This window comes from Toxotes jaculatrix, chromosome 22, assembly GCF_017976425.1.
Source record: "Toxotes jaculatrix isolate fToxJac2 chromosome 22, fToxJac2.pri, whole genome shotgun sequence".
Taxonomy (NCBI): domain Eukaryota; kingdom Metazoa; phylum Chordata; class Actinopteri; family Toxotidae; genus Toxotes; species Toxotes jaculatrix.
Window position 1 is genome coordinate 2,070,384 of NC_054415.1, and position 26,372 is coordinate 2,096,755.

The 26,372-nt window shown below is 44.7% G+C and overlaps 1 protein-coding gene across 15 annotated transcripts in view; it reads right to left on the reverse strand.

Annotated features, from left to right (window-relative positions):
• Positions 1-26,372, reverse strand: part of celf2 (cugbp, Elav-like family member 2) — a 168,268-nt gene that overhangs the window by 57,733 nt on the left and 84,163 nt on the right. For all 15 annotated transcript variants that reach the window (XM_041029668.1, XM_041029671.1, XM_041029661.1 and 12 more), the window contains one exon: positions 4,378-4,574. In XM_041029668.1, coding sequence (XP_040885602.1) covers positions 4,378-4,574 — 197 coding nt within the window. The remainder of the gene's footprint in view (positions 1-4,377; positions 4,575-26,372) is intronic.

Here is a 26,372-nt window from a genome sequence, read left to right on the forward strand (position 1 = left end):
ACCAACAGTAGCGCCACGATATTCCCCAGACCGTCCTAGTCAGCATAAACACATGCACACGCAGAGCATGCACACACCTGGGTCAAACTGCAAAATGGATTCTGCATAACGCACAAAAATGGCAGAATTTAACGCTTTGGGGCCAAAAAACAAAAATCTGGGAACTTATTAAAGGAAACTAAGCTGACTCTCAAATTATTTTCTGTGACTGATTAAGTTTTGGATTCTCACTAACCTAAACAGGCTTAAAGAGATCATTTAAAGTATTTGCAATATGGATCTTTGGCGGATAATAAGATATTTGGATTAATAATATTCTTTCATGCCAAAAATATTAAAAAAAATGACTTGTGTTTGCTCGAGGAATTTTATTCTTGTCAGGCTGAAGAAGCCTCTTACGATCGTCATGTGACACCAAACGATGACAATAATAAAATTGGAGGATTACACTGATCTAAAGATCCACTTTCTGGTTTGGTGTGCAAAACTGTATTTCAGCCAGAGCTCCGAGCTAGCTTTAAGTCTTGGGTTTTATCTTCAGCGTCATGTAATTAAACATTCATTCATTCATTCATATTCATAACTGTCCCGGCCCAGTGTCTGACTGCTATTTTAAAACATTACTTTACAAACCAGACATGCTGGGAAAGAAAATAGATTAAAAATAATAAATAAAAATAATTAAGTTGCTGTGTCACTTGGCCTTAGCCACACTGAGGCTTCACTTAAGATGCCTATAGACTGTGTGACATGGTTGTGAGTACTGTCTGACTGTACAACATCAATTTTGAGGCTTTTCACATAGGCTTGTGCAGTGAATCACAGCGCTACGATGCACAGTAAATAGAGAGAAAAATCAGATGCAAGCAGAGATACATCATTAACTCGTGTCATCCATCAAAGCCACTTTTGCAATAAACAAGCTTTGGTCCCAGTGCTGGCACTTTATGCATCGGAAAGCCCCACGAGAGGAGGAGGAGGCTTTGCAGCTGGTTGTGGCCGGGGAAAAGAGGGCTCAGGGAGTCTGAGGTAAACACGCGATTTAGCAGTAGCATTAGCTGGGTCATCGGTGCACGCTGCTTCGTGGCACTGCATGTCGTATTGGTTGGTTTATTATGGATTCTGGAGGATGTCTCTCACAGCGCGGTCTAAGTCCATCGTTTTTTGGTCGATGAGCGAGAATTTCCGAGGGACAGAGCGAAATCTCAGAGTAAAGGGGGCTGAGGCTTCGCCCTCTAAGACCAGACAGGAAATCAAAAACATTTCAGTCTCATATTTTGACCTGTGAAACTGTATGCTAAGAAGTTAACAGTCAGAATTCACACCTGAAAGCCTTTAAACTTTACTAAAGACTTTTTCTTGAAAAAACTTGTGAGACCGTGTGGGACTTGAGCTGAAAGCTTGTTTGATGGAGCACAATTTTCCTTAGATGTGATGCTATTTAGAGTACAATACTAGAGAAGTAATTCTTACTTATTTAAATCCCATGTAGAGAAATCTACACATACCAACTAACTTTAATTTAACAAGCCTTCTACTTGCCAAAATGTGTTTCAGGCTCTTATACATAAAAATGTATGAGTTGTTCATGTCTTTTTGGAGTTATCATGTGCTTGTCAAATTTCCACTGTCAATTAATGTTCACCATGTTGTGCTGTTTTTATCTTTTTGTTGCTGATGTTCTTTTTTGGACTAGCAGTTGCTGAAGTATCAGCTAATGAGGATCCAAACAAAACCGAAAGACGGAAACAGAGGAGTTGTTGGAGTTGTGAAGGGTTGAAGCTGCAGCTGTGGAACTTTTCCTGCGCCTCAGTGGGACTCACAAACTCATTTAAATCCAAACTGCCATTTCATGAAAAAAAAAAAGGAAAAAGTGCCTCTGGGTCGCCAATGGGGCATCAGAGTGGGTTCATTTGCCCCAAATGGCCAAGATCCTTTTCAAACAACACCGTCGCTAATTTAAAATAAACACACCAAGGGGAAGAGAGGGGTCTCAGTTTCCCTGACACCGGTGAAATTACCATCGGCTGCAGCCCAACCGAAGCTGGCGAGAGGGCCGTTGTAGCTCCCCCGAGTTGAGCGAGTGCATGTGAGGCCAGGCGACTTACTTAACTAGGAGAAAACAACAACAGTGCTCAAAGCTTGCAAATAACAAGGCCAGTAAGAGCCCAATCAAATGCTACATTTCCTCTGAAAACACTCCACACGCAGCACAGACACAGGAGCATTACGCCTCGTGTTGAATGGCTCCAACCACTCAAGGTGAAGTTTGCATCCATGTCTGTCAAGACTCAAGATATAAGATATAAATACACTATGTAGTGAGTCTGAAGGTATTTCTAATCAGTTCATCGAGTCCAAGTCAAGTTTTGTGCCAAATGTGAAGAAACTCCCTCAAGGTGTTCCTGAGATATCACAAGTTCACAGGAACAGGACGGACGGATGTTTGTACCGATGGACAACCCAAAAACATAACGCCTCTGGCCACAGCTATCGCCAGCACAGAGGCATAAACATGAGGCACATAGGGAGAGTTTGTCATTCAGAGAACAAAAACTAAAAGGTAAGGTAGGTGGCTGTGTTTTTTCTCCTCTGTAGAAGTGGCAGCGAGTGATACTCTTGACTCATCAACCACAAAAACAACTCATTTCAAGGGTAGTGAAGATGGAGCAGGAGATTTGAGGGAGCTGAAGGATAGGAGGAGGAACTTTGGCCCTTTTTTCCTCCTCAGAAGCAGCAGAGAGAAAAAGAGGAGGGAGAAGAGACTGGTGGGGAGAGAGGGAGTCATCTGAAGGCTAGGAACACACAAACACAAAGCCCATGACAAGTGTGTTGGTGTGCAAAAATGAGTTGATTTCGGTTTTGGCAGAACGCTATCTCCAGGCTTTCATAAGCTCGTATGACTCAGTCTGAACGAGAGGAAGCCAGAAAAAAAAACAAAAGAGAGAGAGAGAAACTAAAAACAGAAGCAGACTGCGATGGAGTGTGTAGGTGCAGAGAGGTGAAGGACACCAGACCTTTTAACCACTGAAAATTCAATTCAATTTCAGAACATGATCTCAACGGCATGTCATCACGGGCTGTTTCTGTCACCGCGTCTGCTGCTCTACCCTGTCTCTACGTTTTTTATAAAACAAAGGAATCATACCAAGTAATAATAAAAAGCTAATCCTGCAAATAAATATCATAGTACAGTTGTCTCAAATTCATTGCAAAAATGCAGAGACGTGGAAAGTGAAAAGACACGTCATACACAGATGTTTTTAGGGTTAAATACTGAAAAAGTCAACAATGATTTGAATCACAAGTCAAAACATGTTGATTTATTCAGTGTTTAACCAGAACCACGATCCTTCCCCGACCATGATTAAGTGTTTAAGAAGCCTAAACCAAACCACACACAGGACACAGGACACAGGACACGAACTCTGTCTCTGGTGTTTGGGTACTGAGCTTTTTGTTCAGCAAACCATCCACCCGCACTTCCTCCTCATGCCTTCTGTGCAGTATAAGATGGTCACGCTTCCTGGACTGGAATAAAAAACCAGCCAATGAAATCCAGGCAGCAATTACATTTCTTCCAAAACGTATCTGACATAGCAAATTAGCAGCATTCAAATGTATTTTGGAGAATGCAGGGTTTCACTGTGAGGACTAATTGCCATTAGCTGGTGCATTAGAACATCACCAGGTGCATCTGTTTGTTTTCAGGACGGGTACGATGAAGATCAACTTGCCCGAAACAGATAAATCCTTCAGTCAATTCAATTTTCTGGCAGATGAGTGTTTACTTGCTTTATTCGCCTCGTCCCCACTGATTCATATTTTGTTTCGTCTGACAGTTTGAAAACTTCTCTTGAAATTTGCTTTACAGTTGGATGAAGCGCCACGTCTCCCTTCCTGTCGTCCTCTCAATTCTCTCTCTTTACTTTCCTCCCACTCTCCATGTCTCATCAGGAGTGTCATCAGCCCCCACTCCGGTTGATGCCTGTTAATATGGCAGCGCTATTGTCTGCCTGTTCGTTGCTGCTGTCTCTATTGTTTGCTCTCACACTTGACGAATTCATCAAAGGAAAAAAGAAAGGGAATTGGGAGAAAATAGCTGCAAATCATGCGGTTTCGCACAATTGACTGTGTAAGTCTGGCGGGGTGAGTCTTTGTCTTCAAATGGTGCACGAAATTTGTGTTTGCTTGTGTAATTCTGCACATATATCATTTGTTCTGCCATTAACTAGGTGGGACGGCCCACTCAGCCACTGAGACACTGTGTGTCTCTGTGTGTGTAGACAGGAGCACAAGCGAAGTAGCTGTACCATCCTGTAGTACTTCAGACATCCTGAGCACATGTATAACTATGTCCTGTGTGCGTGTTAGTACCTTTGCTCTGTGGAGGGTTCTGGCTGCGGTCTCGGAGGATGTTGATCTGGTAGACAGCTCCGTACGGCTCAAACAGCTCCTTCAGCTCCTTCTCTGACCAGGAGCGAGGGATCTGGCCCACGAACATCTTGATGGCGTCCGGGTCTGGCTGGTCCGAATGCTCCAGCGCCCCGTTCATCTTCCCGGCCGTGCCGTTGCTGTTGAAAAGACAGAAGGCAAAACATGAAGAGCTTAGAAAAACACCATATCATTCCAGTCTTGCGGTTCCAGCATGAATCACCTGCTGCTATGTGCTTGTACCGTTTGCCTCTGCAAATGGTTTCATCATTTTTTTATTGTGTGTTAAAACTTCAGGATAATTTTTCCTTATCTTCTCAGAGAGCATGAGCTAAGTTAGAAACTGTTACTGAGTGCGTGTAAAAACCATTCAGACACAAACAAACTTGACCTGAAGCTTGACCTCTAAACTCTAAGCTCCATTTGCTCTGGGAGAACAGCATCGCCCTGCAGTGTTTGCGCCATAACACAACCAAGCTAATTTCCCATCAGGCAGCTGGCAGAAGCTGCAGTTCTCCAAACCACACTCGAATCTGTTTACAGTCATTTTTCTCATGGGTCAAAATGAATAATCTAATGATTCAGTGTTGTTGAATTTCTACACGTAACCATCGTACATCTTTAAACTTTACTGGTAAACAAGGTGAAATCAAAGGTCATAGAAAGTATCGTGAAACGCACTGTAGCACTGCTGCGCTGGAACCTCCACAATGTCAGCTTAGCTAAGGAAAACCAGTTTGTGACAATGCGTTTATCAGACACTCCAGTGGGTTTTAATGTCGTCACTTAGTCCTTCAGTTTATCTGAAAAATTCAAAAGCACAAAAATTGGAGATCCATGGTTTTCTCTGGACAGAGACGCTTAGCATGTAGGGAAAGTAAAAAACCAGTGTCCCAGCGTCTTCACTTAGGACCCCGGTATGTTGAACATCCCAGATTTTCATTCACAAGACAGTGAAAAAGCGTCTCACACAGACCATTACAGGGACACTGAGACTCAGTGAGAGCCACACTAATAAAATCCTCTCAGATACACTAAACCTCTTTAGAAGAGGTTTTGCACACCAATATTATCCCAGAAGCTGTATATATATATATCACACACACACACACACACACACACACACACACACAGATACACATCCCATCAGCAAACTGACATATCACTCTGACCCTAAATGTGGATCTTTGAAAGCAGAGATGCGGTGATGGATCTATTCAGGATGTCAGTAAATCCTCAGTGAAGGACTGAGCTGAACATTTTACAGCACAACAACAAAAGGAACGTACAAAGTTTCTATCCATGCTTTTGCAGTGTGTCTTTGACTTTTTTCCCTGTATCTCTTGACATGAAATCTGCTGTTGCCTGAGCTGTGGTGAGGAGCGGAGACACTTTATGAATGAAATGTATGTCTGCGTCCACCGAGCTGCATGTGTGCTCGTTGGTGCATGTTTGCATGAATGAATGAGGGATGGATAAAGCAGCATGCAGCGTGTTAACGTGACGTTGTGTGTGAGGGACTACGCTATAGAACGGGTACAGTAAGCCTCCAGCTAACAGGACACAGATGCTTAATCACAGCGATTGGTCTGGTTATGTTTCCACATCTGGAATGTATATGAAATGGAGGTGAAGTGCTTTCACCCTTGTCAGTGCAGAGCTACAACGCTTATCTCCGCAAAACACTCGTCCGTCTACGCATTTGGAATGCTAACTCACGCTACGGTCTCTCTTCAAGCATACGCACATGGCTACACACACACACGCACACACATCACTGCCATCAAGGCCTGTGGTCTGTTTAAGATGGCTGAAAACCAATTTAATGAAACCAAAGTCAATGGCTATGCTGTTTTATTGCTCTGCTTTCCCTTTTGTTATTCTCGGCAGGAGAGAGAAAGAGCATTATCTTAAGAGGCAAAAACAAAACAAAGCCAAATCCCGAGCTTGGTTAGCTGACAACACTAATACCACCCTATAAAGCTCAGAAAGGGAGAGAGAGAGAAGGAAAGAGGGAGGGGAAAACAGAGATATGGAGAGAGACTGGGAAGGAGGAAAAAAACATCCAGACCTTTGAACGCGGGCCATCCATCTTTTGCAGAAAGAGCCAAGGCGCTCAGCAGAAACGCCCAATTCTTTAAAGGACTTAAAGGACATGTCAAATAAAACGCCAGAACCGGAGAAGGAGTCAACAAGCCAGACCAGCGCTAACAGTCCTCGGGGCAACAACCACTCCTTGCTAAGCTGTCCGATAAATTGTGGGGGCCCGGGCGCGGAGGGAGCCCCAAGGGTGGCAGCTGATGGAGGAAAGGAAAGAAGGGAGGAAGGGAGGGAAGGGCGACGGCGGCGAGGAGTTACTGTCCCTATCACTAGCTGATGTTTAGGCACATAAATGGCGAAGACGACTGTATCGGACGAGCCTCGGCGGTCGCTGGGTTCAGACTGCAGCACATCATCCCTTCGCCCTCTGACTCTGACACACACACACACACACACACAACCGATTTGTGTGCGAAAGCAAAAGAGCAGAAAGAGGGAGAATAGCTGGAGACAATCCCTCATTGTTGGCTGTTTATGTGAGGCCTGTGGGGGATTGAGCGAGTCCACGGGGGAGACGATACAATAGCTGGTGTCAGAGGAGCGCCTCCCTCGTCCAGGACACTGTCCACCCTGTGCTCCCTCCACCATTCACTCCGCCTGCTAAGACAATGAATAGCTTCACACTTGCAGCCATAAGGCGTACGAACACTTACAGAGCTGTCTTGTGCAGATTGCATGCTCCGTCTTTTCCTGAGGTGGTTGGAAGTAGGTGACTCTCCTCACTACAAAGGAATGAGCGCCTCTTCCATCGCCCCTGTGGCCAAGACTGACAAGGTGTTATTGCAAGCAGACAGAGCTTTAGTGTGTGTGTGTGTACGTAGATGTTTGTGCGAGTGTGTGAAACTCAGCAGGAGAGTGTCCTGGGGCTCGGATTAAGTCGCTGAGTGGATCCACTCCTGCCATAGCCTCTCCATCTCCCTCCCTCTTTCCCTCTTCTTCCTCTTCTTTTCGCTCTCTCCCTCTCAATTTGAGCCAATTGTTTGCCTTAATGGCTTAACTATTGCTTCCATCACTCCAGTCTCCCTGCAGCACAGGGCCGTGACTGAGGGCTGATCTACACTGAGGGTGTGTGTGTGGGTGTGTGTGTGTGTGTGTGCTGAGCCAGACTGCAAAAAAGTGTCTGGATAGGTCTTTGAAGCAGCTGCTGAGGGCTGTTATTCCCTCACCTCACACTCACATTAGACAGCAGGCTCGTTCATCCAAACTACAGCTGCACAATATTGACCATAAAACCTTATGACGGTTTGTTATTCACTCATTCATCATCTTCATTTTACATTCCCAGCTCCTCGGGCCTCCACTCTATTAAAGGAATTGTTCAACATGCTGGCAAACACGCTAATTGGCTTTCTTTCCGACGGTCAGGTGGGAGGATCAATATCAATCTCACGTCTGTCAGGATGAGGTTAGCCTAGCTTAGCATAAAAACTCGAGGCAGGGGGAACACGCAGAGAGGCTCTGTCCAAAGTGGAAAACACGCCTTCCAAAGCCTCGTAGCTGCCTTATTGAAATGATGCATCTTGTTATTTTAACCTGTACATGAACCAAAATGAAAAAATAACCAATTTGTGGTTTTATGTGCGGCTTGTTAGGTGCTGGATGAAAAGCAGTTTATCCATCTGCCCGACAGCTTCATCGTCACACCGGCTTCTGGAAATGACATCAGCTGTCCGTTGTCCTCCAGTCCCTGCACGCAGTACATGCACCGTAGGAACGCAGTAAAATCCGTGTATACAGTGGATGTTTTTTTCTCCCCTACCCATGACCTCACTCACTGGAGCCACGGTGAGCGAGCAGGCTCTGCAGGAAAAGCTGTGTTTTCTTAGCACAAATGAGTCTGGACTTAATCATCAAAGGTTGAAGTAACTGATTTATTTAGACTCATGGAAGCTGTTTAGTGTCAGTTCAGCACATGTAACAAAACTGTTTAGGAACACAGTTATATGTGTACGTGGCCAAGAAAAGCTAGTGAAGCCAGGACGGGGTTTTTGGTTTAGATGATTTTCAAGAAATCAGGTTACTTTGAAAATTGAGAGAACAAACTGTGATTCCTTTGGCCTTTTGGAGGCAGGGAATCAAACTTTACACACACACACCACTGATATTATAAAGTTAAGTGACCAATTTTTACACGAATAAACTGATAAGTGCAGCTTTAAGTGCATATTTATCGTGTGCTGGTAAATCAGTCAATAAGGGACAGTCACTGTCCTGCAAAGGCCCAAGATTAATAATCAGGCTATGCACGGTGGATTTCACAGGTACAAGGAATAAGGAAAACAAGCTGTGGCTCCACAATATGCAGAATAAATGCTGACAGCGACGAGCTACCTGGACTACATTAACTGCCTGCTATCCCCTCTGTTCGCCTTGTTCGCAGCTGGAGTCCAACAGGCAGCCAGAAAGGAATGTGCTACAAACAGACTGTAGGAAAGAGACGGAGAGGACGAGCGAGGCAGGTAGAAGTGGGAATAAAAGAGAGGGTGGGGGGGGGGGGGGGGGGGGCGGGGGGGGGGGGGGTGGAGGAGGAGACGGATGCAGATGAGCCAGGTCCAGGAGTAAGCACAGCTCAGAGCTCAGCGTGGGCTCTCTCAGAAACCAGGCACACGTACACATGCATACACTCATATCACACATGCATACACACACAGGCTACAGTTCAGGCTGGCTGCGTTGATCCCCCTGCTGTTTTTCCCTTCTGTTTCTGCTCTAAAACACACATCCTCTCTGACTCCCTTAACCCCCCCAATCGCAGCACACACGCCACAAAACACCCCTCACGTTCACGCACGCACACTTCAGTGGGTTCGTGGAAGGGCCGAGCTGTCACACACTTCTTCTCATTGGCAGTGTGTTCGCAGGGTGTGTAACGGTCCCACAGGGGAACTAATCTTGTTGACAAGCAGAGTGAGAAACATCAGTTCCCCCCCGAGGGAGCAGGGCGACCAAGGTCAGCTAAGCACACACACACACACACACACGCACACACACAGACACACACACACGCACATACACACACACACACACACACATACAGACCTGGACAGTCACAGCTCCTCACATGTACACACCTTGACGGATTCTAACACGACTTTTTCACACAAGCAGAAACAAAATGTGGAAGATGCTGAAACAGAATCACAGACATCTGGACACACACACACACACACACACACACACACACACACACACACACACCAATAATTCAGTGTCAATTATATCCTATTACTCAGGAAATGCTGATCAGCATTTACCAAATCTGAATAAGAGTCCGATGACAGTGGGTGGTTTGGTCACTATCAAAAAAAATCTGATCAAAACACACCCACACAGCCCCGATCAGCTGAGTTCACACTTATTAAATAATACCTGAATCTTTTTTCTTTTTACTTTCATTGTTTTTCATTTAGTCACAAAAAATGAAATCCTCTGAAGCCGAGGTTTCAGGGGTTTTACACGGGCTCTTCTCATCAACACCGGAAACACAACCCCACTTTAAAGCGGGAGACAATCCCAAATGGGGCTAATACGTGCCTAGACACGCTAACACATAAAACCTGTGTGCACGAAAAGAACAAGCGGAGACATACACATCTGGGAAAAACACACACGCCCACAATTCGTTTCACAGTCCTGAATATTTTCTGCTGCTGTATCACACTGTAAACGAGATTAGCAACTTCACCACAACACACCATGAGAGGCACGCTTTCTTTCCCCCTGAATCCCACTCTGTAGCTGATTTTGTCATCAGCAGTGCGAGGCGGATTAGTGACTCAAACTAAATGAGTGGCGTGCTGTAGCGCCTGATTTATTTGGAATGCTTTTAGTTTTTCTGTAACTGACTTACAGCGAGGTAAACTGGCTCCCGGGGGCCCTGTTCGAGCCAAACGAGGGAGTGTGATATTGCCTGTGATTCACTTGAACTTTACAATAAGCAATATTCCACCCACCTTGGGTACAGCTCTGGGATAACAGCCACTGGTACGTACTGTGTATAGCACTTTTCATATATTCATTATCAATTTTTCTCTGCTGCTGGGGGGAGGCAGGGCAGCTTTGATGGGGCTAGCATCTATGAACATGACTGTGACCAACTGAAAGAACTGGGTTTATGTGAGAGTATGATTGCCTTCATGTGTGTGTGTGTGTGTGTGTACATATACACATTTGTGGTTGCCATGGAGACACGGCAGTACATGTGATGCAAGGAAACGATCAGATAAATGTCACAGTAGTTAATGAAGCTGCACCGGTGCCCTGACGCTCAGCTAGCTCTGCGCTAACGAGCTACCGCACAACGCAGCCCGCTAATGAGAAGAGACACACACACACATACATATACAAATGGAAGAAAACACACTGATGCACGACACACATGGTTACGGGTGAAATGGGTCTCATTTTGCTCGTTTCTCATGTCTCATATTTTCCTGCATGTATAATACACCGGAGGAACCCACACTGTTTCCTCAGGAATAAAGCTGCCTTGTTAGATGCTGCAGGTGCTGATACATGCAGTGTCGGGATCTGTGGCTAACAAAGCCGTCTTCATATGGACACTTGAAATATACTGAAAATTAATGACAGTGTAAAACCCTGCAGGAGAAGGAAAAACGTCTCCTGTGGTGGAAATGCTTGAATGCACTTTGTACATTCAGTCACTGCAGCTGCTGGTGACTGAAACAATAAAACAGTAAAAACTGCCATTTTCTTGTCTTTTGGTTTTCACTAAGAAAACTACAATAACAACATCAATCTACCAACATATCAGTGTTTTGTAATATTCCAAATGGCTACAGAAATCTCATTAAAAAAAAAAAAAACAGTAATGCAAAATTCCACGTTAAAATCTGATTTTAAACACAACATTCAGCAAACCGGCTCATCAGTTTACGTCAGCACTGACCATCACAACCCTTTCAGAGATAATCAACATCTTAGTTGTGTTTCCTCCATTTCCTGTACACATAATCCAAGCAGTCCCCATCACAAGGGGACTTTATATTGAACAGTGTCTTTTTGAAACAGGAAAAAACAGCAGCATCAGGAATTAATCATCTTAAACACGTCTGCTCCTTTTAAATACAAGTACTTTTCAACGAAAACTGAGAACTGAAAAAAAAAAAAGACTCAACTGTTTCATTGAAAATTGGAATCTGAATAACTATCGCATCTTTATTCAAGCTGAAGGTTTTTCTTACCATCATTTAAAAATGCTTCACAGTTCAAACTGCATGTTTTAGATGAATGATGTCCTTTCAAACCAAGTACAAATCTTACTCCACGGTTTGCACCTGGTCTGTGTGTTTACCTTGTTTAACACACAAAAATAAAGGTTGAACTGTGTGTTCAGCTTCCTCCTCTACACACACGAACACACTACACAGAACCTTGAGAAACAACAAAGTGAAGAACACTGTCACATGGGTCACATGATCCACTCAGAGCGAATCAGCTCGACTCTGAACTGTGGAAGAATGCTTTCTATACCCGACACATCTGGAAGCCTGTCGACTGAAAACCTTTTGATCCAAAAAAACAGCTGGAACACTGCAAACTGTACATTAAAGGGTCATATCAGTGTTTATGCAAATTCCTTAAATGCTAATTCTTTCCATTTTTGATGAAAGCTGTAATGTGTGCGGTGCAGCTTTAAACGTCCGGATCGTTCCATGCAGCCACTAGTCTCAGTTCATTTCTGCACAGAATGAAAATCAATCACTGATAATGAGAACAATTGTTAGTTACAGTTCTAAATTAGTTAATTGATCATCAACATTAATCTGCAAAAGCTGATAACCTTTGACAATCAATTAACTGTTTAACTTATGTTGCAAACAATATATAACAGTGAATTGAATGTCTTTGGGTTCTCCACTATTTTCTAATATTTAGTAGAGCAGCTAATTAACATATTTGAAGTATTCAAGAGATTAAGAAATAATGAAAATAATAATTTCTTGCAGCCCAACATACTTATATACTGTATATGGTGGAGTGGAAGCTAATGACTGCTTGAAATAGTAGGAAAACAGAAGACAAACATGTTTTCTACACACTGTGTAATACCCCATACATCAAAGTAATTTTTGTTTGGGGTTAATATGAGACAGGACAATCTGAACTGGTGTCCTGATACCATCGACTCATACATAAATGCACTATTTTGATCTGGTCACCGTAAATCAATAGGTTTGTATCTGTTGGGAGGATGAACGTGGACAACAGACACTGTGTGTTTACAACTACGGGATAAGGAGATTTTCTCATTTGAGAATCGAACACCTGCTTAACAGTGGCACCGCAGGAAAAGTCAGAAGGTCACAGGAATCAATAGTATTCTGCCTCTTGGGAGTGAGAATGAGCAAAGTGAATTACATGCACATCTGGCCACCAAGTTTTCAAGCTTACAAATGGACAGATGGAGATGATCATGCAACCTCTGCTGAAAATGAAAATGAAAATATCCCCACATGGGGAAAATTCTTATCAAACACTGGCTTCTGGCCTTAATGCGTTTCTATTTTTGGGGCCTGTATTTTGGAAAACCTGCTTTAGTTTGTCGGACTTCTTCGACAGTGCGGTTCCGAGAATTATCTCCCTAAAATTATGCTTTCTAGCTCACGTCAGCCTGACCTGGGGTTTCTGTGTGTGTGTGTGTGATAGAGGGAAGGGACGGGAAAGGAATTAGAGCATCTTAAAGCCTCAACACCAGATTGGTCAAATCCAGGCAGCAGCAGCAGCAAAATTCCACCGTAATCTTTAGCACACTTCTTCTCTTCTTCAACCCCCCTCCTCCTTCCCGAATCTTGTTGCTATGGGAACAGCAGTTTTGGAGGGGCATGGGGTGAGGGTAGCTGGGGGTATTGGGTGTTGGGTAGGTGGGTGTCTCTTCGGATGACAGCACAACGAATGCACACACACTCTCACCCTTGACTCGTCGTTAGATTTGTGGTGTCACCCGTTTTTCTTTCTTTCTTTTCCCACAGCTCTCTTATCTCTTTCTGGAAAGAGCCTTCAGCTCCCTGTCTCTCCTCCTTCATCACCTACCGTTCCTCTCACTCAATCTCTCATGTTTGCGGGCTTAATGAGAAACAGCTTGTTTGTGGTGTGAGTCTGTGTGCGTGCCTGTGCGTCCGTGTGCGACCGTGTGATGAAATGGCAACGGCTCTGATTGTCTGGCATCGCGCTGCGGCTGCATTCTGCCAAAAGTCATCATCTGACTCGCCGATGGGGATGATGGCCCATTTGACTAATGCTTCTCCACAAAGCAGGCCAACAATGCCGATCCAACGAACAGAAGAAAGACTGGATAGGGGCTGGAAGAGGGCTGGGATCATATCAGATTGGTACCAGTTCAATTCAACCGATCCAGATTTGGGACGCAGGTCAGAAAGAGTCACTGGGGCCTCTGCAGCATCTTTTCACTCTGTGTTTTACAGTAAATCCTCGTTTTTGTGTACCTGTACAACATGTAACACCTTCACCGCTGTGCCCTGCTTGAACAATAAATCCCCCCGGTGTGTTCACGCACTTCAGTCGTGACACCTCTAAAGGGGACAACTGAGCAGGAAACCACAGGGCAGAGACAGAAAATGGCGTAATGAGGGCAACGCAGAGACAAAGAGAAACCGGGAGAGAGAGAGAGGGGAGGGAAGAGGCGGCCAGTTGCCAATGACAAAACACCACCAATTTAACAACACGAGTGCATTTGTTGAACTGGCTTCAGCACAATTACGTCCCATTGTGAGTAAACCCCTGCGCCGTTCGCAGCACAAAGGTTACAAAAGCCTGGATATCACCTCTATTAGCATTTGGCGAGGCTGCTGTTTTCATATATGACGCCAATAAAAACCAGAAAACAGAAATCGTCCTTGCGCAACACTCAGAGAAGCCGCTCAGTGTGAGGGGAAGGAGTAGTCGAGGTGGTGGCAGCGGAGGGGGATGCTGGGAGCAAGAGCGAAGAGGTGAAGTTGAACGCGGCGGAGACAGACAGCCGCAGGAAACCTATTTATTGGCTGGAAAGGGAAGGCCGTGTTTTTTTTTTTGTGTGTGCGTGTGTGTGTTTGTGTGGTCGGACAAGAAAAAAGCCCACGCTGAGAAGTTACTTTTCACTGCGAGGACACATCTGTAAGCTCTTGTTCGTACTGTAATTTCCCTCGTAGATCATTTCATGGTGGTTGCGACTGAGTGTGCTTGTGCGTCTGACCTCAGGCTCCCTTTAAACACAAAATACAACTAGGGCATTTTGTCCACGTGTACAACACATTCTTCAGTGTGGTGTCACACACTCGCACACACACACACACACACTCACTGCACTGAGCCACCCCGGCTGCTATCCAGCGTTTCCCTGCTGTGATTCATGTGAACGAATCCAAGCCTTGCCAAGTCCATCTACTCCTCTCTTCTCGTTTTTCCTCTCATCCCTTGTTTTCTTTCCTTTCTTGCCACATTTTTTTTCCCTGTTATAACTCCCTTCAGTTTTTCACTTTGGTCCTGGGACAACCAGTGTGTTATAGTATCATGACGTGTATTATATTATGAAACCGAAAAAAAAAAAAAAATCCAAGACTAATCTCCATATTCCAAACTGAAGAAACTGAACATGTAGTTCTTCCATTAACCTTTGATTCAGATTCGTGAAATACATTCCAGGTTTCACTTTGATAAACAGCAAAAGAGGTTGAGGTTAATTTGCTAAATACTCATTAATTAATAATGTTTCCACCTTTAATACTTTTGACTTTCCAGTCATTCATCCATTTATTTCTTCTTTTGCTTTTTCAGCCTCTCCCTCCTTCTTCCTGTCGCACTCTGCTTGTCTTGATTCCTTAAGCGTGCTGTCAGCATTAAGGAGGAAATCACTTTCACATTGCAGCCCTGCGTTTCCAAGAGCTTTACTCTATAAAATTATAACAATTCACGCTTTGAGCCAGGTTTATACGGGGGTTCAGAGACGCTTGGATCTCAGAAGGCTGACAGATTTCCACTGAGAGCAGCAGGACATCTCCAATCTTTGGACCTGCCCCCGTCACTGAAAGTGCCTCTAGAAGTAGAAGAAGGGCGGCTAATGCCCACTACAGCGTAATTATGCCTTTAATGTTGTACAGGAGGAGGGGTAAGGGTAGAGGGGTGGGGTGGGGCAGAGAGCGGGTGATAGCATTAAGGGATATTAGGGCGGGTGGGGTGTTCATTTTCATTAGGTTTTATGGGTTGGAAAAACATTGTCATGCATACCAATTAGCGCTGGAACAGATGGCTCAATATGGTTGCATGTTTCATCACACACACACACACACACACACACACACACACACACACACACACACACACACACACACACACACACACACACACACACACACACCGTGAGTGGTTGAAGAGTGTGTGTGCTGAAGGGAGCATGAGTCTGACAGTAACAACCCAGAGAACAGCATCAGGCCGGTCAGCGGGTGGAGAGAGTTCAGGCTGACAGATGCTGGGAGAGACTCCCCCTTTTCTTTCCTCTCTCCTTTTTTTTGCCCCCTTTTCCTTTTCCTTTCCTATCCCCGCCCCCCCCCACACTTTTCCTTTATGCCCTCCATCCCAGGTCAGGACCTCCAGAGCAAAATCAAACCTGGATCAGTCTGTTCAACAGTCTCTCTGAGGAGGGAGCCATATGCTGACATATGCTGATGGAGTGGAGAGAGGGAGAGAGATCGCCTGATTATGCATGTGTGTGTGTGTGTGTGTGTGTGTGTGTGTGTGTGTGTGTGTGTGTGTGTGTGCATACGCAAACACTGTCAAATCAACACAAAGGTTTGACCGATCTGGGTTTTTTGAGGCCAAAAGTGGCACTGTCTCTAGATATTCAATCTCTATAAATCTTTCTTTTTTTTTTTTCTTTTTTTGGTTTTAAGTCAGTATTTTTCTGGGAGCTATATTCATGTCAGAGTTGAAAGCCTCTGAGGGAATAATAATACCATTTCCCACATAATAATGATCCTCATCATAATAATAAAACTGTTTCTGTGCATATTTTTGAAGAATTCAAACAAAATCCTCTATTTAATCAATTCAGCAGCTCTCCCACACACACACAACCAGTGCTGTGCCGATTCCACAACAGATATGTAACAGAAAACATGTATCATGCCCATAATACCAGAGGAATAAGTCAGTGACAACATGTAGCAATGCTTTCTTTTGCTTAAAGCCGTAGTTCTGTCCACGCGATGAAAAGACAAGCATTAACTCTCCTTTTAGCTCTGTCTTGGTCTCAGTTCCAACTCTTTAGCTGCTAAATGCCTCACTGAGGTAACAACACGAGAGACTGCTGACACTGAAGCACTCTTTAAATGAGCCACTAAACCAAAAATAATGAAGCAAAAGGAGCTCTCTGTAATAATTCCTCACAATTTTAGTACCATGGGCAACCGCAGTCATTTGAGTCGATACTGAAGTGAAATCAATGCAGGTTTACAGGACTGGTTCACAACAAACACAAAAACATTTTCCAGCTTACCCTGTACCTGTCTGGCCACTTAAAAATGCTTTCTACAGAACAAACGTCCATATGGAAACTGTTCACAGTTCGGCCTGTGGATCATCAGGGACACTGCTTTTGGAAAAATATGTTATTAAATTCTTTTGAGTGCAAGTTTTCAATGCTCTGAGAACAACAAATTAAATTCCTTTCACCTCCTTTGTGTTGTGGTCACAGCTGCAATCTCAGAAACAGATATCTCAAAACCAAACCCATCTGCATGGCTAGCTATCCCCACACGCAACTGAGAAAAATGTTTGGTTTTTTTTGTAAATTGAGTGAACCTGCCCTTTAACACCCACCCACCGGACCCAAACAATGCCAGATCAAAAGCCCATTTTTCTGAATTCTCATCTCTTGTCCGCAGACGTCCTCTGACTCCTCTCTATCTTTCGAGCTTAGCTTTACATCTGTAGAAGCGGGGCGGGTACAGGTGTGCCTGCCCACTTCAGAGACTTTATACTAGCAAACACTTTAGCTGCGGTGTTAGCCACGGCTCAGTGGGTCTGAATGGGGACGCGCTAACAGGCTAGCGCCGCAGTCCCAGAGCCTATTGATCTGTGCTGCTCGCTAATAACAGACAGCAGAGACTCCCTGGCTCTGTGGGGCCATTAGGATGCATGAGTGGAAACCATGCTAAATGGGACAATACACAGAGGTGTGTACAAGGGTAAATACACTCCGGTTTATATGAAGAGGCAGATACACTGTGAGTGAGCTCGACTAACATGTAATTCCTCTGGCTAACCTTGGAAATGCATTGCTTTGCGTGTTTGTCTTTGCACGTGTACGTGTGTGTGTGTGTGTGTGTGTGTGTTGTGATACAGGGATTAAGTGCAGAGTTACAGCACAACTGAGGTTGCTATATTTAGAGTCGTGCTGTTACATTTTCAAGCCATTATCCAGACCTGTGGGGACATGCAGGGATGTCAGTGCGGCAGAAAACACACACATAGAAACGTGCACACGCACACACACACGGATAAACAATGCACTAACACTAACAGTGGTGCATTTCGGTGCAAAGGCAGACCTACATTCAGTCTCCTCTCTCCTGAACAGTAAGAGGAGAGAAATGGAGAGGCCTGTCTGCTCTCCATCCCTCTAAATGTTTAATGAACCATCTCTCTCTGTCTCCCTCCCTCCCGATACTGTCTCTCCGGCTCTCTCACCCCGCTGCTCAACCCTCACCCATCATCTACTTTCTCTCACTTCACCCTTGTTTGTCTGTCTCTCTCTTCCTGCAGGCTGACAGACACCACAGCGTCGTATTGGTTCAGGACGAGGTTTGAATGCTGACGAGGAGGAAGAAGAGGAGGAGGAGGTGGAGGATAGCTCATCTGCATCCTATTTCCCTTCATAACTCAACCTCCCTCTGGCCTGGATCCAGCATCGCCAAATATATCATTTGTTCTCATTTAACTTTTCACTTGATGTTTGAAATTTTGCAATTTGTGAGGCCCGGCAGCGTTTTCCTCTGATGGGACAGGTTTGGAATGACGGTGTCTTGCTGCCTGATTGGATGCTCACTTGTGTGTTTCCATGTTATCCACATGAGGAAAGCGTGCAGCGGCGCTGATCCAGCTCCTAAGTGCTTGTAATGTAACTGGCAAATTTTTTTTTTGGCATGGGGGAAAGATGCGAAAATGCTGTGGTGCTATTTGTGAACCCCATAGTCACAGCTGTTATTGTTTAGACAACAAGATTTGGCTGCGCAGGATAAATGCTGTCTGTTTTATTAGGCCTAATCTACTGCACTCGTCTTTATCTCTTAATTCTGAAAAAGCTGTCTTTATCTTTTTACCTGTTCTGAATAAGCTGCTTTTACCTGTTAAACAGCTTTGGTAAATCTGTTTTTCTCTGTTAATCTACTGTGAATGCATTGTTTACAGGTTAAACTTTTAATCTTCATCTGCTGAAAGCGACATTTGAAAATCTGTCACACTTTAATGAGAACATAATGGTCAAATTACGAACCTGGATCCAGGTGGAGCTGAAGACTTAGATTTGTTTGGACCTGTCACAACTGATTTGGGATTTGACTTAGACTTGTTTTGACAAGTCTGGAGATTTGTATGGGACTTGTCTCGACTGACTTGAGACTTGTTCTCAACAACCTGAGGCTGGACTTATTCTAAGTCCTCTCAGGAGATAAAGGGAGTCATTGTGAATAAGCAGCAGCTGTTTATTACAGTTCATAACACGACTGAATGAAACACCACTGGGAGCAAACAGACTTATTTTTTCAGATTTCTCTGATTTTGTTTTGCTTGGCTCCTCTGAAGAACATATAAAATGCGTAAACCTCTCACTCTGCTGTGAAAATACACACATAATACACTAGACAAACGGCACTGCACAGTTGTGCTCGCGAGTGTGCGTTTCCGCACTTGTGTGCGTGCACAAGTGTACGAGTGTGGGTGTAAGCAAGCAAGCGTACTTCTACTCCCAGCCCCAGGACTTCAAATTATCCCGAGGCTCCTCCAAAACACACTTCACAATTTTTGTCTGCTTTCCAAACTCATTACTTTAGTAGGGCAAATCAAACAGGGCGCATTAAACGGAACTCAAACGTGAAGAGAGTGGAGTGCAGGGGGAAGAAGAGTGTGTGTGTGTGTGTGTGTGTGTGAGTGTGTGTGTGAGTGTGTATGTGCCAGAGAGAAAGCGAGTGTGCCTGTGTGTTAATTAGCAGGATCCTGCTCTAATTAATGGCCTATGAATAGCCACGCTGGGTGAGGAGTCAAGGTTAGACACCTGTGCGGCCATATTGATGCTGGGGCGAGCTTCTTCTCAGGGTCTATCAAATTACACACATTTAATGTAAATACAATATTGGCAGCCTCATCTGCTACTGAGCCAAGAGAGGAAGCGAAGTGTGTGTCTGTGCGTGTGTGTGTGTGTGTGTGTGTGTGTTAAAGAGACAGTGTGTGTGCATCCAACATGGATGATGTCAGAGCAATTAGAAAACACATGAATCATCACTGGGGAGGTAATGACCTCGGAGCACCACAGAGGAGAGTCAATTACTCCATCATACCGGAACCTGGCAGTATTGCACATTATTTATTTCTAATTTCAGAAGTGATATTATGACTTTGCTGCGCTCCGTGGTAACATTAATTTGTAATAATCCTCAAATTACTTTTTTGTTGCACCCGTTTAAATTTGCAAATTGAATCCTTGCTTAAGCCAGGAGCCCGTCTAAAGACCTTTCAAGACCAAACTGACTGTGAAAAGACTCACAAATTTAATAACCTAATTCCACAGGTTACAGTCACATACATTCTGGTTTCTGGTGTTAACCAGATTCCAACTACAGGATCACATTTTGTCCAGATTTTGCACGTAAAACGCTCAGACTGTGCTCAGGAGCACAGTCCAGACGGGAGAACCAGCAGGACAACAGACAACGTGCATGTCCAACATTCTTGTCTTTCTTTCCCACAATAAATACCTGTGGTACTCACTGTATTGACAGTTTTCGGCGCCGTTACACTTGGAAGCAGCGCTCGGAGTCAAAACATGACATATCTTGCGGTTCCATTGGATTATGTTCTTTCGAAGCTAATGATGGCAGACAATTTAGAATTTCTGCTTCTTCTACAATGGATTTCTCCGTTTGTGATTACTGAAAGTTGGAAAACCGAATGTTTACTGTTGACATTTTAGGCAACTGAAATATTAATGCACTAAAACATTAAAAACTGTCGCTTCCTGGGAAAGTAGAGAATTCTCAAGGGCGGCCAGACGCTGCACAAGCATGCAAATTCATTCAAACCTTTCACACAGTTTGAACAAAGCTGCCTTATACCAAATCAAACCACCACCTCCCTTCAACTGATATATAAAAAGTTGTTTAGTCTGATACCATTCTTGCAGGGCCTCTGGGTCTCAGCTGGAATCAACTGCTGTAAATCCAATCTGACTACAGCTGCCTTCCTCCATGAAGGAATGAGCTACAAAGTCTTCAGCAGAGTTTTCTTTTAAGAATGTGAAGATGCTTTTTCACCAGGTTTTTAATGCAGAATTTTGCCTTAATCTGCATTTAAGGCGATGGGGTAAAAGATATAAATATGCTGTAATACAGAAGTAACATCTGTCTGTATCTTCCACTTTCTGCACAAGTGTAAGAATTTCAGCATCGATACGAGCACGACCTTCTCTCTTTCCAGTGTGTGTGTGTGTGTGTGTGTGTGTATGAACAAAGAGAGCATTCCCTTGCCAACAGATCAATACCCCGGATCCATTCTGGTTTGTTAAGAGTAATAGGCATGGATTTGAAGAGAGGGGAGGGAGGCTAACGGGCGCTGATTTAGGCAGGCTACACCGGACCCATTTACTTCTCAGCTACAGCTAACAGGGTTTCTCCTGCCTCCAAAACACTTTGCACTGCCATCACAGCGCTGTATATGGCAGAAGAAAAATTACCCCCATTATGTAATCTCTATAATGATTCCTATTGAGAAAGCAGAGGCTACAACGGCGGTACAGTAAATTACACTAAACACCATTACTCTTGACAACTCCTTCTGAATGTGTGCGTGCATGTTCGTGTCTGTTTGAGAGTTGGTGTGTGTGTGTGTGTGTGTGTGCCAGTGTTAGGCGAGTGAATGATTGAGTGTGTGTGTGCATGAGTGCCGCTCTCACAGTGAAATTAAACTGGGGCTCAGGTGAGAAACAGAGCGAGAGAAGAGCACAGAGGAGGAGGAGAAGAAGAAGGTGAAGTGGCGAGGAGTGAGGAGGAGGACGACGGAGGACTCTGCAGACGACGTAGAATAAGACTGTCTGGGTTAAAGAGGTAAGGGAGGGGGAGGATGGTGGGGGAGAGAAAAAGAGGGAGACAGAAAAAGGAGAAAGGGGAACAGAGGGAGCTGACAGGGAGATTGAGAGATGGGGAGATTGATGGCATGTAATGATGAAACGGATGGAGGACGAGACAAGAGAGACATGCACGTCAGAGGCCATTACTCATCTGCAGCACACACGCGCACACACACACACGCACACACAAACCAACACAGCAAATGCCACCCAAGGGTGCCGGAGGAGCCGTCTACCACCCACCTCTCTCTATTTCTCTCACTTTCTTTCTTTTTCTCCCGTCGCTCTCCTGTTCATCCCACCCCTCTGTCTGTGCCTCCATCTTCTGTCTCTCTCTGGAGACTCATATCAAATCGTATCACTTGCCACAAACTGTGGAACCTGTTTATACCATTTACATTTCAAGTGGCATTCCAATGGACAGGATATCACAGTCTGATAAATGATGGGATCTCGTGCACTGATCTCAGATGAAACTGCCCCTAAAAGGCTTTTATGGTAAAGGATCTCACTGCTCCTTTCATCACTGCTTACAGGCAACACTCATGATTCAAATCACCATCTGAAGAAGCCTTGATTCAAACCACATGTTATCAGCTGGCACATCACACTTTGTTCTTGCTGTATCACTGTCCAAAGAAGGCTAACAGCCAGGCAGACAACACAGTCTTATAAACATAGTCTCCTCAAATTTCCCAAACAACAAACTGAAGCGTAATGGAAAAACAGCAGAGAGTGTTGGAAAATTCTGGTAATTTAATTAAAAATGTGTCCCACATGTACAAGAGTTGAGTTGAGGACTGTTACAGGAGTTTAGTCTTGGGTGGCTGCTCTGCAACGTGCGCTGGACTGTGGTGTGATTAGGCAGCAGCTATGAATTCATTACAATTCCAGGCAAGGTGTACGGACAAAAATTCATCACAACAAAACAGGCAGGCAGGAACCACAGGCACATAACACGGGATTTGACTTAGAAAATTCTAGTTACAGGCCAAATGCCTAAAAACATACTTAGAAACTTGAGTTGCGGATCCCTGCGGTGGTGCAAATGCTCACGTTTACATATTTCATATGCTAAAATATGAATAACGTCCCACATCTTGGCCCCTTGACTTGTCACTGTCATCAATTATGTGACTGAACCATGTGAGACAGAGAAAATTCCTGTCAACATCTGGCTTGTGTGTGTGTATATGTGTTTCAGAGTTTTGGCCTGTTTCACAGAGCAACATTTTCCATAATGAGCACTTGGGGGACTTGCTCTGCTCTCTCTTCACAGAAAGGTCTGCACACACTTCTGGGACATCTCTAATGTTCCCTGGAGGCCCGATACAGTCTGAACAGCCATTTCCATAACCGCATACTCACAAGCACCGCTGTCGGTTCTGTCCAATGGGCTTTTCATTCACATGAAGGATGGCGCTACGTGTAAAATCCTGTCTAGAGGTGTGTAAATATGTCAGCCAGTCACCAGGCCCCATGTGATTAAAGTTTACCCAATGGGAAGATGTGAGCAAATATTTTTATTGTTGTTGATTTGTGTTGCCTATAGTCAAAACAGTGGCTGATAGAATGTTGATGACAGTTACTATATTTGCTTATTAAAGCAGTGGGCTATTGATAAACCATACTTTGTTAAAACTCTTCTACCTGAAACTGGTTCTATCACTGCAGGCAGCTCTCCTATAAAACAAGCTGTATTCATTTGAAAACCACTGAAGTGTTTTAATACAATTCAGGTTCATCTCTGTAGGTTCAGTTCCACTGGTATAACATACAAAACCAAAAGTGGACACCATGCTGCTGTGTAAATGCCTCCTTTCCGCTGCTGTGGACCTGTGTAGGTTGTTTAAATATCCCGCACACGTGCCGCTTAATACGATGAGCCGATATGCTGAGCGGCGGAGTGTGTGCCGTCCTCTCTCCTCGTGGAGGCTTCAGATGCATCACGCCTAATCAGGGAGGGAGGCTCAGCTCATAGTGCTGGCTAGTGCTGCATGCTAATCCTCTGCAGATGAAGACGCTAAGCTAAGCGCAGGCTGACAGCCATGTGGTGGGAATGGCAGAGGAGGCTAATGCTAACTGCAGTGCCACAGCTCCCTCCCGCCTTCGCTTCACACACACGCACACACACACACACACACACACACACACACACACACACACACACACACACACACACACACACACACACACACACACACACACACACACACACACACACCTCAAAGCTCCGTGCATTTGGGTATTTGTTGTAAGAGAGTGTTTCATGACTAAGAGTGTGTGCAGTTTGTGCGTGTGTAGAAAGACTAGCCAACGACAGCTGCATTAAAAGCCTTCAACGTCAGTCTGGCCGGCTGAGATTTGATTTGGCTGTGAGCATCTGTGTGTGTGTTTCTGTGCGTGTGCGCCTGCGGGTGTGTGCGTGTGCGCTCATGAAGGAATTTGACAATAATACTAACAAGCGCCCAGAGCCAGGCAAATGTGGGATGCGAGACAACCTCGCAATACAAAGTTAACTCACACACACACACACATAGGAAGAGTTCAGCGAGTTCTGTGATTTGTTGTTGTTTACCACTGGAGGTGAGACGAAGCCGTGGCCTTCTCATTAAAACACAAACCTCTGGAACTTGTCTCATTAGTGTGTGTCTTCGGTGTACGTCTGCACTGTACTTGTGCGCTAACAGCTCACACCGCGGAATGATTTGTGAGTGGCTTTGGCCCAGAGTCAGTTTAAACACACTTGTGAGTAGGTAAACACAACCATCCATCAGTGTGAGTGTCAGAACATCTGTGTGCCTGGCTAAAGATTTTGAGAGGAAACAACCCCCCCCGTCCCCACCTCAGAGGGATCACAGTGGTGATGCACACACTCACCGACACGCTAACTGGCTATAGTTGTGTGAAAGCACCCCAGAGAACCACAAAAGGCTATAATGTCTGCCAGTCAGAGGAGCACTTACACAGAGCTGTCTGCCAATCTCTGCCAACCACAGCCGCCGCAATGCCCACCGCTGTGCCCACTCACCGTCAATCACATTTCACCACCACACCCACCACCTGACAACCTGCAAAATGTCTTGCAGCACCCAGCCAGCACTGCTAATTACAGCCACCGCTGCCAACTGCACACCACTGCCCTTCCGCCGACCAAAACCACAACTCGACATAACGTAAATGCTGCCGCCAGGGCTCCGCAACCACAGAAATATAAAGCTATTTCCAGGACACAAAACCCTCCTCGCCTCACGTTTGCTTCCCGCTTCCCCTCTGACATGTTACATCCCATTAACGAGGTGTCACCACTAATATTTAGGACGTTAATTTGTGCCGCTCCTGAAGCTGCTTTGATCCAAACAGAGTGTGACAACTTTAATGACTAAACAAAACAGAGGACAAACAAACCTAAAGACCGACTGCTAAATCATGGCGGGGTGGTCTGCGGGGAGACAGCTTTTGAAGTAGAGGAAAACAACCAGAGGAACCTTTTTATGTGGCCGCACCATCATTACGCCGGGCGAGGTGAGGCAGAGGCCTAATTAGGGCCGCGATTGATTGAAGTGGTGTGTTCTTCCAAATTCAGACTAACAGAGGGAACAAAAGGAGAGAAAAACGAGGAAAATCCCAGTGAGGATGATCCTCACAGGGGGTCACTGGAGACGCAGGATTTGAGTTTTGGGTCGAGAATGCGATTGTTCAAAATTCAAAAGCAAGATCTCAACTGTTGCTTAGTAATTAGAGCTTGAGTGATTGTCTTAGGAAACCTGGACTCAAAATTGTATATAATTAGTTTCTTCTTTAAACCAGTAAAAAAAAAGAAAAGAAACAAAAACATGTGGTCCTTGACATTTATTGACTTCATCCTTACACAATTTCTGGAAAGCAAAGTTCAAATGGTTTCCGACAGCTACCTTTGGCTGGCATTTCCAGCTGAAAACTCTTTACACTGCAGCTTCTAGATTACAATTAGTATTAGCTTCAGGGGTCACAGGAATCAATTAATTTGTCAATGGGAGTTCTGACAAGATGACGGTTTGGGGTTAAGTTGGAAAACTTAAAGAAACTGAGATATCCATGGACACACTCGCCCTGAAAAAAAAAAAAAGTCCTTCTGTCCTTTTTAAAATGCAGAGCGTCTGTGGCATATCCCCTCTCTTTTACAGGAAGACAGCAAAAGCAGCACCTCATCCTCTCTTCCTCCCTCCCACCATCTCTCTCTCCTTACCTTCCATCTTCTAAACCAGGTTATTCTTGAGAACTGGGGCTCCTGTCAGCTCCCACCAGCTCCTGCCTCTAAATGGCAGAGGTAACCCTCTTACATGAGCAGCCACTGCTAAAAGCATGTCATTTTCTTCTGCTAATGTCAAGTGGGAACAGATCAGAACAGGCAGGGGGAGTTAATAACACCGCATTCTCTCCTCGAACGGATCCCTTGGGTGCTCCTGCTCAGGTGAACTCAAACTTCCTTCGTGACCTTCGGCGT